Source organism: Festucalex cinctus, chromosome 18 (genome assembly GCF_051991245.1).
Source record: "Festucalex cinctus isolate MCC-2025b chromosome 18, RoL_Fcin_1.0, whole genome shotgun sequence".
Taxonomy (NCBI): Eukaryota; Metazoa; Chordata; class Actinopteri; order Syngnathiformes; family Syngnathidae; genus Festucalex; species Festucalex cinctus.
This window is the reverse complement of record NC_135428.1, coordinates 2,162,625-2,179,609: the sequence shown is the minus strand read 5'-3', so window position 1 is coordinate 2,179,609 and position 16,985 is coordinate 2,162,625. Positions and strand designations below refer to the sequence as shown.

Sequence of the window (16,985 nt, the reverse complement as noted above, 5' to 3'; positions counted from 1 at the left end):
AAAAAAGTAAAGCCGACGCAGAAACGAACTGCCACACTTCCACTGCAGCAGGTGACAGACAAAGAATCAATAGTAAGACATATTGAGCGGTTGGCTTAACTGCTGCTTGGCAAAAACAAACCGTAGTGCGTTTACGCGGAGGCCGAGCGGCGAGCGTTAAAAGAAGCTTGTCCCTTCATTGATTAATTAGTCATTAAGTGGCTCACCTAGCGTCTGGGAGTGGCATTCACGGAGCGATTAAAATTAATCATAGAGGAAGAAAGCGGCGGGAGGCCGACACACTGGAGAGCACGCGTCTTGAGAAATTAAGCAGACAGATGCTACCGGTTCCGTGTGCAAACGTTAAACAAAGCCCTTTGTTTTTTTTTGTGTCTGGAGGACTTTATTTATTCAAAAAATACAGCACAAAAAATACACACAAAAATGGATAATTGGATTTCATACAGAGTGCAAAACTCAAAAGGAGCTCTTCATACAATATTAGTACGCTGATTTAAAAAAAACAAAAACTATACTTAATATTGTTAATTTTAGTTATGAAAGTTCAGAGCGTACAGAGGGACATGACGACCCACCAACACCTCCAAAGTTTGTGAGCAGGTGAAACTAGACTTTGACATGGGGGGCCACATTTACACTGCAAAATGCCCTCAAGACTGGCACACATTTGTATTATTTTCATTTATCAAGCACAGCAGAGCATCACTATGGAAGCGTGGAACTGCTAATGTGGAGGAAACATTTTGGAATGGAAGATAAGTTGTAACATATTTGTAAGTATGTTTGAACAAACTTGTAGGCTAAATGCTAAAACCTTTTCGTATTTTCCCATAATGACACAGCGCAAGTTATTTATGTATTTTTAGCTGGCCTACCCTACATTATACCAATGCATTTAAAAATTAAGTAAACATTGAATATTTGTAACTTTATTCATATAATTTTTATTTGGTCTGCAGTGCATGATTTTGTGTTTGGTATTTTTCCCCAAATGAGAATAATTCATTCATAATGCCCCATGTTTACTCCACATTGGCAGCTCCATACTTTAATATTTCATTCATACAGTTGGGATTAGATAGAATTACTTTGACAAAATACAGCCACAACTTTAATAAAAGGGGGGCAAAAATATCACACCTTTTTATCCAAATAATAATAATAAAAAAAAACTGTTTTGGAAAATAAATGCAAAAAAATGAGAAACCTGTTTAAGACAGCGAACCAGTTGTTCAAGTGTACGCACTGAGTGGACGTGACAAATGCTACACTCGACCTGATCAGCCTGCTAGCACGAGTAAGTGGAGAGAATCTGATTTCGTGGACCGCGACGGCCATCGCGAACGCGTAACCGACCGCAGCGGTGTGGATGTGCTACAACTGGGACAACAAGGCACAACAGAAGCCTGCTAGCAGTCAGGGCTGTGCAAAGGGGAAGGTTCCAAAAAGAAGGCTCTGGAGCACAAAAGTAAACAACTTCCCCACTAAAGTATTCCAACTTCACTAACAGAATAATAATATACAGTACATTGTTGCTGATGGGCTGACGAGTGGCAACTTAAATAGGAAACCAAAAGAGGATATAAAGCCTTTTTTCCCCCCTCGTGTTACTAGGATGCGCATGCTTCATTTAAAAAAAAAAAAAAAAAAAAGGTCCGGAAGCCATGACAGGTTTCATTATTGATGCGTGGCGAGAAGGTTAACGAAGACCCTGGCTCCTTGGAATGCAACGGCACATAAGGAGGATTACAAGTGCTCCAGCACAGACGGGGGGGGGGTCTGCCTATACCGCAACAGATGATAAATCAACGCCGGTCTGTCAAAACGGGTCTGTGGAGGAGTTACGCTCATTTGGCCGTCAAACACATTCGGAGCTAATTGCTCAGTGAACCTCGTTGTCCAGCTGCCCCCTTCTTCGAAGGCTCTGGGGTGGGGTCGGGGGGGTGAAGACAGCGCTTATTGTTTTTTTAAGCCTCTTTGAGACGCGGTAATCCAGCCAATCACAAAGTGAGGATGCTCGAACCCCCACCCCACTCACCGAGAACCAATTGTTACCCTTCTCATACCAGATGGGACATTTCAAACTGTTCGGGGGGGGGGGGGATACTGGCTGGGATCCTTTGATCACAAATAGTAGTTGTAATTTTTCAAAGCCTCATTCAGTCTTAATTTGAACTAAGTTAGCCAGAAACTAAAACTAAGACTTGCTTGCAAAAAAAAATAACAGCAGTAAATGAAAACAAATGAGCTATATTTGACAAACTCTGACATACATGTACAGTTCAACCCAAAATTGTATTTTTGTATGCTGCAAGGTCGCCTGGCTGGAAATGGCACAAATAGTAGTGGAAATAATAACATTTCCGTTACCGTGATCTTTGCGCGTCTTGTGTCATTTCCAGTGAAAAGATCCCATTCTGCAACAGAAGTGGGCTGGGGTATGAATCCGGCTGTTCATTCTATACACATGTGAAATCATACGGTCTGCATCTGGTCTTAACATAATTTCTTTAAATCAAAGGCCAGCTATACTTTAAAAAAAAAAAAAAATCCATTATATACAATACATTTCTATATTGACCGCTACAAGTTCATGTTTCAGCGAGAAAGTCCAGAAAGCAAAATTCCTAAATTCTGATTGATTGGAAAAAAAAAAAAAGAAAGTCTATGTGCTCTGGCGTGACTTAAGTAAAATTAAATTCACAGCACCACAGCAGTCGGGTCTTCATTGGAGGAGTTGAGTTCTCATTTGTATGCAAGAGCAAGTCAGGCAAGCTCCGGCTTCATCTTCATCTTCATCTTCATCTTCATCTTCATCGGCTTTTGCACCGCTCCCTTCATCTTCTTCCCTCCCCCTTTTGTTGTACAGTCCCTTTTGCAAAGAGGAGGCCGCGTTAAACGATTGAGCCGTCCCTGTTCTGGGCAGGGATCATGACGGGGATGGCCCCCATGCGGCTGAGGTTGGGGCCCGCCATCCTGGGAGCGCTTGGCGGGGGCAAAGGGGTGTGGCTCGGAGGTCGGTCTTCTTCCGACGAGGGGATCTTGTCGTACTGGGGCTTCAGGGCGTACTCGTGCAGGTTGGAAGGCGACATGGAGCCCAGGGACGAACGCTGGCTGCCCACCGTGAAGCTGCGCGCCGTCGAAACGCGACTCTTGGGAGGCGGCACGTCCTCTCTGAGGGGAAATCAGGGGGAGTCAGCAGATATTTCAAACAAAACTCCACAAATTATGTTGCCCTCGTTGCTTACTACTTGGGCTGGGCCATTTTGCCTTTTTTCACACACAAAAAAAATAAATAAATAATAATAAAAAATAATAATAATAATAATAATAATATTAAAAAAATTATTTTTCTCTCGATTTTTATTTATTTTAAGAAAACAAGTAAAAATGACATAAAGTAATATTTGATTTTAGTTTATCGAACACAACAAATAAAAACTTCCCTTTCAAAATTAAAGCGCAAAATGTCTGCCTTAAATAAAATACTTTGAGAAACAAATCAAACACACCGAATGACATTTATAATGAGCAAACTTAGAACTTTTTTTTCCAGTAAAGTCCGAGCTTTACTGTTCTTATTTTCAGTTTTTGTGACGTGAATATCCACCAAAAAAAAAAAAAACTTATTACCCGGAGTGACTTGGACCTGGTACTTTGGCGTGTCGTTTAGTCCAAACAATACGGTGCTGATGGATTTTCACTACTCGTGACAGGGATCTCTGTTCATATCATGGGTGCACTGTAAATATTCACTTCTCGGCCATATATGCAAAACCATGGAAATAAAAACAATACAGCGCGAACTGAAGGTGCCTTCTTGTGCCGTATGATACAGAAATAACATTTTAAAAGATGAGACCATGAACAGGATAGGCTGGATAATTGGACAACTGACAGTGGCAGAAATTTTAAACCATTGTGTTAATTCTCCTCAAAGATAATCAATTAATTTTGTCTAATGCTCAAGCCACCATAATATGCTGATTGTTGAAAATGAGTTTGACACCGCCTCCATTAGGACAGGTCGACTTTCATAATAAGGACAACAGTGAAGATTCAAGAAGATGGGTCATTTGAAGAGCACCACGGCCCCGACTCATTTAAGACAAACGACGACTCATTGATTCAATAATTAATTGATGAGTGACTTTGGATGGGGGGGGGCGACATCTGTGACGCTTCGACGCGCCGACTGCAATCGCCTTTGGAGCAACCAAACACAGCAATGCCCTCTCCTCCCTCTGCAGCCACATTAACAGCTAATAAGCAGCATTAATCCAGTTAAATGCTCGACCAAACCGAGCCGGAGGGGCCCAGAGCTTGTGCTGTCCATCGCGTCATGGGGGCGGCGTTGCGGCAAATGTGCGCCTGTGTGTGTTGGAGACAGGACCAGTGGTCTTAATCCTCTTTTGTCCTACAGCGTGAGCAGTGTCACATTGTGGTCTTAGACAGATTCAGTCCACAGCAGAGTGATAGTTAGTAAGCCCGCTGGTTGCACAGAGCCCGAGGGCCGGATGGAGAGGTGGATTGGGGGGGGGGGGGGGGGGGGGGGGGGGGGGGCAACAGACATGACACAGGATCCACAGAGCAAACAAAGCTTTCAAACTGATTACCACAGCTGTTTATTTGAGGAGTGGTAAAAAAAAACATAAAAAAAAAAACGCGCTGATGGAGGAAAAAAACAAAACATTTTCATGGTGGGCGGAAGCGTGTTTGTGTGTTTGCGCTTCTCCAGAGTATGTTGATGTACTGTATAGGCGTTTGACCAGAAAGCCTCATTAGGAGCTGGTGTATCAAGACTGCAATCCAAGCCGGGAAAATGTGTGCAACACGCAGTTTGACAAACGATGCTTGTCATGTTGCTGTGCAATTTATGTCATTTCATTTGACATATTTCATTTCATTTGACTCCATTCCAATATTTACTCGTCATTCATTCGTGTTCCCTAGTCATTTTCCTCAACACATTTGCAGCGGAAGCGTCTGCATCTTTAATGTTATACGAGATTGATTACATTTCTTTCAACCGCTGAGATTTATATTTCCAAGCAGATATTAAGTATTCACATTTTAGGATTGATTCCCCGCCCCCAACACATCTGCGGTTTTACAGACTACAGTGACATGTGAGATTATATGCTATCTGTATTCATCAGCCATACATAAGTGTGGCTGCTTACCTTATTTCATTGCAGATTTCCTTCTCATACTTCTTCCTGTGTCGGGCACGGCAACAGCAGAAGAGTATGATGGCAATAATGATGAGGAACAGCAATACACCAATTATAGCTCCTGCGATGATGCCAGCAGTATTGGGAGCTGAGCACAAAGGAGAGAAGGGGTTTAAGGGTATGAGTAAGAAAAAATTAATGTGGTGCGTCTTTTTAGCCGTTCAAGTTCATATTATTGTTTTGTTTTTCTTTCTTATTATTGGGTTAATCCCAAAACACTAAGTCTATTCTATGTAATTTGCTCAGCAAAAGCACCACAATAGAAAATCCGACAATACCTGACAGAACAAAACTATGAGTCACAGTTAATTCCTCCAAAATTAATTTATCCTCATACTGTTTATCCATCCATCCATCACTCAGGTTAGCGCCAGTTGTAAAATATAAAAATAACCCATTGAAACTTTTCGTATGACATAACAAATATACGTGGCCAGCACCGGTTCTGACAGTGCCACACTTAAAAAAAAGGCTTAACATCAGATTCTGTAGCAAAAGAAAAAAAGAAGAAGAAAAAAAAAAAAAAAGTGTCTCCGAAACAGGAGACAAATTTTCCAGTATTGGTGCTTGGGATGTCAAATGTTAAATATTGAAATTGAATAAAACTTTATACTGTTTAAAAAAAAAAAAAAAAAAAAAAAAAAAAAAAAAAAAAGTAGCTACTCAGAAGTAACATTTTCTTAATGATTGAAACAATACAGTATAAAAGCACTAAATATGGAATAATCATTGAAAATGATTGTATTATATCATGAATGGACAGGGCCAGTCCAGTTCTGGCAGGGCCACTAACTGACTAACATGTCTCAGCTGTCGGGCCACCACCCAGAAAGGGTTAATGTCAAGATGGGGTACACCCTCGAGTGGTCGCTTGCCAATTGCATAGCACAGAGGTGTCCAAACTACAGCCCGGGGGCCATTTGCGGCCCGCCGTCCATTTTTCAGTGGCCCGCGACATATGCTAAAAATGGCATTTGACTCAGTTCAAATAAAGTAAACAAAAGAATAGTTACTATGCAGCGCAACAACAATGTAATTCTTCTCTATTGTTAGCCACCCTTTTAAAAGAAAGATGACAACGGACAAAACAATGTCAATCCAAATGTATACTTACGAGGTGTGACATTGAGATAGAGTATGCAGTCCTCACTCCCGACCCGGTTGGTGGCAGTGCATCGGTATGTGCCAGATGCGCTGGCAGATGCGTTCCTCACATTAATGGTACCTCCCACTGGGTCTGTAGCAAGGGCAAACCATTTCAGTAACGCAGGTGTAACAGGAAGCAGAAATGGTGTGAAAGCGACTTCCATGGGCTGGATGGTGATATTCATTGACAACAGCATTTACCTATCACACCGGAAGCCGGCAGCACCTTTCCGTCACTGGTCTTCTCCCAGCTGTATTGCATGGGTTTGGTGCCCTCGTTGGACGTACACCTTAGAACAACGTCTTTGCCTTCTTGCGTGAGTCCTTCGGCGTAGCACCTGGGCTTGGATGGCTTCACTATAGGGGGAGGAAGAGGACTGTCAAAAAAAAAAAAAAAAAAAAAAAAAAAAATACAACTTGTATGTTGTGCCTGAATAATGTATTCTTAAGTTGATTTGTTCCCTCAGTCAAAGCAGCAGTCATCATCATAATGAGAGTAGTAATCAGAGTAATTGATACAGCTGCCGTCATTACAGGAGATGTCACTCAGGATAATGGCGATGAAGAAAGAATCCGCGTGACATTGGACACAAACACAACGTGCGCCTACACTTCAGTTATCGGATAAGAGGCGCAGCTTTTCCACCTTAAAACAAAAATGTGAGCAAACGCTCCTCGGTCAGTCAGGCTGTTGGCAGGAGATGAGATGGGGGGATTCAAAAACAAACACCGCTTCAAATTAAAAGCAGACCAACTCCAGTGAAAGCCAGACACACTGTCAGCCAGGCGTTGGTGGGGGCGTGGGGAGTAAAAAAAACAAAAAACGTCGAGAAACAGCCCGTGAGGGCCACGATCCAAGCCTGTGCAGTATTCTCTGACAGGACTGACATCATGGAGTGGTAATGGGTTCAACAAGAGCATGAAATGCGACTCTCCAGATGAGAACCAGGTGTCAAGTGGAAGGGCGGAGCCTCGCTGCCAGGATTAACAGTCGACCGGCAGTGCTCGAGCGCTCATCCGATGCGCGTTTAAAATAAAAACGCACATCGGATCAGGGCGGTGAGAAATGAATAAGCAAGCGCTGATGGACAGATGGTAGTGTGATGGGGGCCAACACTGAGTTATTCCTATCTGGCTGCTCTCGCCGCCGCTGTGTTGTACCTACACGCACGGGAAATGTCAGAGAGCGATGACATTCAGAAGACATCTTTTAAAAGGTGAAAGTGGATGCGTCAAAGGGTTGCAACACAGCCGCTCGCGTTAGGAATGTGTTACCAACGAGTAGATTTATTTGTTTGAAAGATGAGGTTAAAGGAGAAGATGAGGGAGTGTGGAGGGCAGCGAAGAGATAAAGAGTGTAGTCATAGAGCTAACCTAGCACTGTCAAATGAATAATGGACTGGGATTTTCAAGTTGTTCAAGTCTATCGTGCGGTGTATATATATATATATTAGGGGTGTTAAAAAAAATCGATTCGGCGATATATCGCGATACTACATCGCGCGATTCTCGAATCGATTCAATAATCGGCAGAATCGATTTTTATTTTTTATTTTATTTATTTTTTTTAGGATTCACACCTTGAGCATGGAAGAATGTTATATGAACGGCACATTAAGCCTTAATATTTTTATTTTAATGCTGTTCAAACATGAAACAGATTACAACCTCTATAAGACTGAAATTTCAGATAAATAAATAATACATTTTCATATAAATCTTACACTCTACAAGCTTACTGATTAGTATTTTCTAAATATGAATGAAAAAAAATCGCAACAATCGACTTATAAATTCGTATCGGGATTAATCGGTATCGAATCGTGACCATTCGTATCGGGATTAATCGGTATTGAATCGAATCGTGACACGAATCGAATCGTCAGGTACTAGGCAATTCACACCCCTAATATATATATATATATATATATATATATATATATATATATATATATATATATATATATATATATATATATATATATATATATATATATATATATATATATATATATATATATGGTTTCTATCTATATATGGCATCTTCAGGCAGTTTCGCCCACTCCTCTTTTGCAGCACCTCTCAAGCTCAATGAGGTTGGATGGGGAGCGTCAGTGGACAGCCATATTCAGCTCTCTTCACAGATGTTCAATTGGATTGGATTTTGGCTGGCCCACTCAAGGACATTCAGAGTTGTCCTGAAGCCACTCCTTTGATATCTTGGCTGTGTGCCTCGGGTCCTTGTCCTGCTGAAAGATGAACTGTCGCCCCTAAGTGTGAGGTCAAGAACGCTCTGGAACAGGTTTTCGTCCAGGATGTCTCTCTATGTTGCTACATTCATCTTTCCCTCAATCCTGACATGTCTCTAAGTTCCAGCTGTTGAAAAACATTCCCAGCAGCATCACGCTGTGGGAGTTTTGCTTCACTGTAGGGATGGCATTGGCCAGGAGATCAGCGGTGTCTGGTGTTACCAAACAATATGTCTGCCTTTCACAACAAAGAGAGGTCAATCTTCGTTTCCTTTCTCATATAGTTACTGCGTCTGTCAGGCAAACTTCAGAGGACTGCCACAGCTCTGACAGAGTGACCATCAGGTTCGTGGTCTCCCCTGAAATCTCAGTTTAGATAGGCGGCGAGCTCTAGGAAGAGTCCTGACTGCAGATGGCTCCGAACTTTGATGATGGAAGCCAGTGAGCTCAGTGGGAGCATCAAAGCAGAAGATAGTTTTGTTTTTTTTCCTGCACCATTCCCTACATCTGTGCCTCGAGACAATCGCGTCTCTGAGGTTTATCGACAATTCCTTTGACAGCATGCTTGGCTGGTACTTGGACATGCACTGCCAAGTTGTGTGACCTCATATAGAACTTTCAAAAGCATGTCCAATCAACTGAATTTACCACAAGTGGACTCAAATTAAGCTGTTGAAGCATCTCAAATATAATCACTGGAAAAAGGATGAACCTGTGCTCAATTTTGAGCTGTGCATAATTACGTAATTTGTGATCCGTCGTTGTGTTGATTTTAAGGGGAGAAATTTAATAGCTTTTAAAGTACTTTAACATAACATAAAATGGGGGGGGGGGGGGGGTGAAGCACTGTGAACACTCCTCAGGCGCACTGTACAGACCGTAGAGAAAGAGTCGCCAGAGAAAACAAACGTGTAGCTGACAAGCATTTCTGAGCTGCAGGTGGATACTCTCCTCCTCTCAAATTCAATGTCCAGCTACAAGCCAAGGAAAACATCGCAGAACAGATGCTACCTGCTGTAACGTAGCTGAACGCATTACACAATGTGCTTGCTTGTTGTCAGCCTGCATGTACTGTATTCCTAAAAATATCCGTGTGTGTGTGACAAGGCAAATCAACACCTGTGTACTATATATTAGTACAGACGTGTGTTTGTGTTTCTGGTGCCATCCACATTGTGACAAAATCAACCTTAAGGTAAAATGCAGAGCAGGCAGCAAGTTGTCCTTGCGTCTCCTTGTCAATGCATCTTTGCTAAGAACATCCCTGGCCCTGGGGTCAATAGCTAGCAACCTGTCAGAGATATAGCCTCCAGCTATTCGCCTCTCGCTCTCTGCCACACACACTATCATTTGAGATGTCAGCATATTAAGCATGATCAGAGCTGGGTGGGAATTTCTGTCACGTCTAACTAAATCCAAGGGCACAAGAGCCAGTCGATAGAAACCAGAAGTAGCGCTGCAAATACTATATCGTAATATCCTAATTAGGGGAACTGTTTATAAAAATGAAGACAGTTCCAATTGAATGCAGGAGACCATCTGAGCCCCTTAGGTTCCACAATTCAACCAAAGTTCAACTAAAATACTCAAGAAACACATTCCCAGAGCGTGACTGATCTACAGCTGTACATAATGGCACCATATTTCTCAGAATACACCTACTGAATTTAAAACATGAAGTAAGTATGTTTTCTGCAAGAGCCTTTTGAATATAATAAAGATGCAACGATTCCATTTATTTAAAGATGGGAAAATATCTACAGAAATATATATTTTTTCTTTTTTTAAACCAAGTGCAGTCTGAAGGTGTGGAATACGGTGCATAGGGGATCAGTGTGCAAGATGTTGACGGTACAAGAACAGAGTTGAGGGAATGTGATATTGGCGTTTCCCTCCCAGGGTGGAATTTAAAAAGCCGCGTGGCATGGGGGAGGAAGGATTTCCTCAGTCTGTCAGTGGAACAGGTCAGTGACAGCAGCCTGTCACTGAAACTGCTTCTCTGCCTGCCCTAATATTTTTGCTCGTGGCGTCAGGATGCGCAACTTGGTGTGAAATATTTCAAGGCATCAGTTCGTCTACCAAAATTCTTTCTGCTGAAATTAATCAATAACTGCAAGACAGCCATCATCAACCTAGTTTGCAAAACTAACTTACTCTAAAGGTAGTTTAGCAGCTTCAGAAATGGTCACATCTACGTGTATAGTCACAGCCTTCATTACAGCTACGTCAACAGTTCTGAGGTCAGCTGTAGTTGAACAATAGCTTGAGTATTTCTGGTTGAACTGGTGGGAGCAGTGCAGTCACATTTGTGTGGAAGAGCAGCAGCCATTTTTGGAAGCTGCCTAATGAAAAAGCAGATAGCATGACTATGATAAGGGCACAATGCGGCGCTTATCTCACAATAGTGGCGCGTTAGGTTGTTTTCTCCCATGCACAAATTCAGGAGGCCTTTCGCTTTCAACATCATTTGGTCAGTTGGACCAATCCGCAGCACTACTGTGTGCAAATGTTGTTTGCTGAAAGAGTGAGTCATCCAACTTGCGGTATACAATTGGGATGGGCCAAAACGGTATGTTAAAAAAAAAAGAAAAAAAGAAAAAAAAACAATGACAGACTTTTTAAATGACATTTTCCCTGCATCCATGAAATACATTTCCAATGCATAAATAAGGAAAATACCAAACACAGTCATAACAATAATACTGTCAATTACAGATGAACTTGTGCGAAGTTCTTTTCTAAATTCATTTAAAAAGAAAAGTGATACTCAAGACACTGTGTGTGATAAATAATAAATAATGACCTCAATATTGAGGTAAAAGATGATCACTTTTGACAATCGGGGTGGGTGAACACAGAATTGTAACACGAGGAGGTCAATGGTCGACAGCCTCTGGGAAGGGTATGTTCTCAATTTTAGTGGGGATTAAATCAAAACAGCCGAGCGAGGCAAAGAGTGTGTGATTTGGAGCATTTCTACTGCAATATAGAGGAGGGGGTATGGCCCGTGAGAAAAACGAAAGGTATCTACGATGGCTAGCTTTTCTGCTTTTCTTTCACTCACCCATGACTATCAGCAGAATCTTTTTGCTGCGAATGCCAGGAGCCTTCTTCACTTTACACTGGTAAGTGCCAGAGTCCGACGACCTCAGGCCTGTCAGGTTGATGGATGCGTCGCCATTCTTGGGGTCCGCTGAATTGAAGTGTACGCGACCCTTCATAGGCGCATAGTAGTCCTCATAGGATCTGTCGCCCGAGTACAGGATCACCTGGTCATAGAGATGTACAGTAGACGTTGGTGAACATTTATTCATACGAAATCTAGAAAAAAAATATTTAAATGCAAACATAATGCAGTGGATTTATAAAAGTCTCGACACCCCAAATGTCAAGTTTTTAAATAAAATATAAAAAATAATAATAATATTAAAAATAAATAAATAAATAAACACCATGGGCACAACGTCATCTTTTGGTGCTTTTCTATTGGCTGCTGCTAGATGATGTCACTTCTGTGTGAGATACTTTCAAACGTCAAGGCATTAAATATACCATGGAACACAGTGAAGACAGTCAGCATCAATTGGAGAAAATGTGGTACAATGGTGAAATCACCAAGAACCGAATGTCCCTACAAAATTGACAAAAAAAAAAAAAAAAAGAAGACATGAAGAAAGTTGGTCAGGCACACCGCCAAGAGGCTGACAACACTGAAGAAGGAGCTGCAGGATTTTCTGGCAAGCGCTGGGTGTTTAGCATATGTGACAACAAAGTCCCATCTTCCTCATATGTCTGGGGCGATTGGGATCTTCGAAACAAAAACATCCAAGCCCAGCTTCATTTTGCTAAAACAAACTTGAATGAAATATCCCAAATGCATGTGGGGACTTTTTTGGCCATAATCCCAGAAGGAAGGTTTGGCACAGAACAACACCGCCATCACCAAAAGAGCTTCATAACCTGCAGTGAAGCATGCTGGTAGCAGCATCATGATTTGGGGATATTTTTCTTGCGCTCATACTGAATATTCATATCGGTAATTTGCGTAGTTCAAAAGGCAAGCTTGGGTGGTTTGGGAGGTTTTACCAGAACTGGCCGCATGCTAATAGTGAAGCATAACACTTCCAAGAGGAACTATTACTGAGGTTTGCCAGTGGATCCTGATCCCGTGGAGTAGTGCCAAAAGAATCTACTATCATCACAGGCTTCAAAAGGTTTGGACTGCTGCATGATGAAGAGAACTGCACAAACTCGACGGGGAATTTGGCTCGTGCAAACAAGAGAGACTAAGAAAGTGCTACTAGCCGCGTTTTTTGGGTGGGGGTGGGGCGAGTTTACCGGCGGTGTTCCATGTGTGCGATTTGCGGGTAATAAAGCGAAGCTTATATGTGTATATTATAATGTGGGTAAATTTAGCTGTTGTGGATTTTAATCAGGTGCACTTTGTAGTTCAGAAATGGTAATAATACATATGGTCTAATTATACTTCTTCTGTAAAAGCATAATGATACAATATATTATATACTGTATTAAAGCCCATTATTATGACCATACATACATTTAAGTGTAAACCACGTGTAACGTATTGAACAACATTGAGAGCCATTTGGTCAGAGAATTGAGAAAGACATCCAGTGGAGTAAAAATAAGCTCTTTTCTATCACAATGTCCTTCAGTCTTCCCTAGTGGGACCAAGGTGGAACAAACAAAGCGGCCAGTGTGGGGTCAAATCAACACCTGCTGTGTCAACAAAAGACAGGAGACCACAATTATGTCCACTCCCCCATCCACCTATACAAACACACTCACACTCTGGACCTTAAGAGCAGCAGAAAAATGAAAGCCAGGTGGAGCCAAAAGAAGGCTGAGAAGCGTGGAACATTTTCCTTTACAACTCCACTGGTGGGAGATAACAGGGTTTAATCTGCCATGATGAGTACCAGACATATTCATAGTACATTCAAAGCAATACCCCAGGGTGGAGAGAAGGGAAAAACTAAACATGGCTCAAGAGAGATGATAATGTCGTTATTGGTGGAGGTAAACCCCCATGAGGAAATGAAGAGGAAAGCAAGTCAATGACGGCCCAGTTAGACTTTCCAACCCATTTTGAACTGAAGTATAGCTTGTGGCTCTGGGGTGGTGTATGGAATCGGGTGGTGGTGGGGTCAGAGCTCATCTTGTACATATTAACCTAAACAGGTAATTCTGTTAAAATTCCACAAAGGTTGTCATGGGGAGGGGTACTGAATGCCTCAACTTTCATGGGAGAACAGAATGTGGGCAGTAATAACAGCAATATGTGAGAAGAGACCACAAAGGAGAGGAAATTAAATAGCCCCAAGCTCAGCCAGACAAGAATTCTTACTGAAATACTTACAGAAGCACAGATCAGAGTACACCTCTAGCTATTTTATTCGGGGGTTTTTTCATCTATAAAATACTATAACCCTGAGAATCATGAAGTCCTACAAAAGAGCATTGGGGAATTAAAAATAAAAAGCACATGACAATAGAAGCTGGTGAGGAGCTAATGGACCACCCCAGCACTTATGCTAATAACACACAAGAGAACACTACGATAAAATCACCACCTGGACACGGCAATCTCCGTGGACAACTCAGGCAGAGTTTAAATTAAAAAAAAGAAAAAAAAGTGTGGTTTCACTTTCATTGTCTCTGCATATATATGGTCATTGCCAAGTGACGCTGTTGCTTACTGAGGAAAAGGGAAGAGATGCAAATTATTTGCAAGGCAAATCGGAGGACCACAATGCTTGAGTACATACACAAAAATCATTTTACACCTGAGAGGCTTCCAAACAGAGTGACTGTACCTTCATTGTTAGCGCCTGTCCAGAGCAAAATTGAACTATTCCAATACAAATAACACTTTCCCTTTCAACAGTTTTGCCTCCTTTTTGCTGCAGCAGTTTTTGTCTTCGTACCACAGCCAAAGGCTTTATTTATTTATTTTTTTTATTTTTTGTACGCACAGATTGGGGTCGGTACCACCGAGCACCGATTCACATGAGCTCAAACAGTATCGTGTTTCGGTTACGAAACGCGTCTTTCAAGACACCGACACCCTGAACTGCTCCCCGGGCGCTGAATCAGTCCCCGGTTCCAGTGGTTGCCACTAACATTGCGAGTTTGCTGTGATGGGTCAAATGCAGAGGTCCAATTTCATGTACATGACAAAAAAAAGGGGGATCTTGTTCTTCTTACTACATATAAAGAACTTGAACAACTACGTTCAGTTATTATAGTGAGTTGTATTTTCAATCAGGTGCTTTACATTTTATTTTTTCTGTGCCAGTCTCAACATTTTCTTTACATGAAACTGGTCCGCAGCACAAAGTTTGGGGACAACTGTACTGTGTTGAATAAATATCAGTGATGTCACCAATTAATTTACATAGACTATAAAAGCCTTGTGTTCAATAGCCTTCTGGCCATGATTTATTTATAATTAACTTTCTTATTTCCTGAACTGATCTTTGTACAAGCAGTTTGGTCAAATCTTCCTGATCATTTAAGCACATATTTAACAGGCCTTTGCTAATGATAAATCATACAATATGAATGAACTCATATTGGCTGAAGGCTTCACCAGAAGGACCATGAGTAATAAGCAGACTTTGATAGGTCAAGGAGAACAAATATGTTTCTATCCAGCTAAAAATATGTATTTAAAAAAAAAAAAAAAAAAAAGTTTAGCGATATAAATGTATCAAACAGGATTAAATTTCCAGCTTGTCAGAAACCTGTCAGTTTCAGCTGCATTACAACTAGTTTTCCCCAAATTCCGATACGAAGCACTTCAATCATAGACCTTGATATTCCCTTGCGGGTGATTAACTCAAATAATGTAAGCTGGAATTCAAAAACTGAAGCTTAAAAGTTTCAAAGAGAGATTGGTTGCAAAACGTTTGTGTAATACTGCCAAAAATTGGCAAGGGAAATGTAAATTCATTTCTGCACAAACAAGCTATCGGCCTCAACCCCAAGACAAATATAGAGAGAATGATGAGAAAGCTTTTGTGACCGCTGTGAGGTGTTGCAGTAAAGCAACAATAGAGGACCACATCAATATGAAGAACAGTCACAAAACTGTTTCCATGGTTATAACAGCCTTGAGGGTATGTGGGGATCCATTGGAGGCCCGGAGTTGTGTAGTTTTCCCTTTACTTGGCGGAGTGCCATGCTGGAAAGGGAAGACACTGGCTGGAATAAAAACGACCCTCCATCACTCCTACTGTGTGTGTGAGACAAAGTAAAAGGCGAGAGAACAAACTCACTGGAAACGAATGTGGCTCAAATTACATGCGCTCATACATACTGCAAATATTGCAAGCCCTGACAAAAATACACAACTCTTGTTAGGCCCTGTATTCCATTTCACCTCTTGTTTAATAAACCATGTAGGCACAGTAACATTGATGCCAAACCCCACACACTGGCCAAACAAATCACACCAATAGGACTTGTTTCACTTTATGGGGTTGGACACACATTGACAGAATTGTTGGCACCCTTCGGTGAAACAAAGAAAAGCATAAAATGCGCACTCAAACACCTTGAAACTGACATAATAGGTCATGAAATTCTACTGAAAATTCATAAAACCCAATTTGGACGATTTGACAAAATTATTTTAAAAACATAATAATCATGAAACCTGCCTTGCCAAGGAAAAAAAAAAAAAAAAAAAAAAAGTCTCCACATACCACTTTGTCTTCCTTCTGGTTGTCTGAGGACAGAAGGCTCCATTCAATATCCAACGGCCCGGAATCCTCAGGGCTTAACTTGAACATACAATCCAGTTTTACGCTTTCACCGCTGGCTTTCTCAATTGTTGTGGATGTCTGCCCTGAGGATGTTATCTCCAGTCCAATAGTTGAACCTGTACGGAAACACAAACAGAGAACAGAGTGTCAACAACTGCATACAGTGCAACACCAGCACGTGGTTCAAAACAGTTTTAACTGGAGCAAAAATTAATTGTTTGCAATAATTAGCTTTTGTCACTGATGACATCTGCAGTGACTTGCACAGCAGACAAAAAAAGAAACTGGTAAGCTGTCAAATGTTTTGGTTCAAAGAATGTTGCACTCATGAAATAACTATGGCTACGTCTCGTTGTAGCAGCGAAGTAGCTCTTAAAATATGCATAATGTAAAACACACAGTGAAAGACACAGTAATAGAGCATAGCCTATTTGAGGGAAGGGTGATAACCAATGCATGTTGTAACCCTTCTCAAACTCAGTCGACTCTTGAGCATTTATTCTTAGAACGAATAGGCATCATTTCCTGGGGACATCATATTCTCCATTCAATAAGAGATTTAAGGA

The 16,985-nt window shown here is 41.4% G+C and overlaps 1 protein-coding gene across 1 annotated transcript in view; it reads right to left on the bottom strand.

Annotated features, from left to right (window-relative positions):
- Positions 1-355: 355 nt before the first annotated feature.
- cxadr (CXADR Ig-like cell adhesion molecule) overlaps positions 356-16,985 on the bottom strand; it is a 33,213-nt gene continuing 16,583 nt past the window's right edge. The window contains exons 2-7 of the mRNA XM_077505492.1: positions 16,360-16,535; positions 11,694-11,898; positions 6,582-6,737; positions 6,349-6,471; positions 5,184-5,322; positions 356-3,174 (exon numbers count right to left, since the gene is read on the bottom strand). Of these exons, the coding sequence (XP_077361618.1) occupies positions 2,895-3,174; positions 5,184-5,322; positions 6,349-6,471; positions 6,582-6,737; positions 11,694-11,898; positions 16,360-16,535 (1,079 nt within the window). The 3' untranslated portion in view covers positions 356-2,894. The remainder of the gene's footprint in view (positions 3,175-5,183; positions 5,323-6,348; positions 6,472-6,581; positions 6,738-11,693; positions 11,899-16,359; positions 16,536-16,985) is intronic.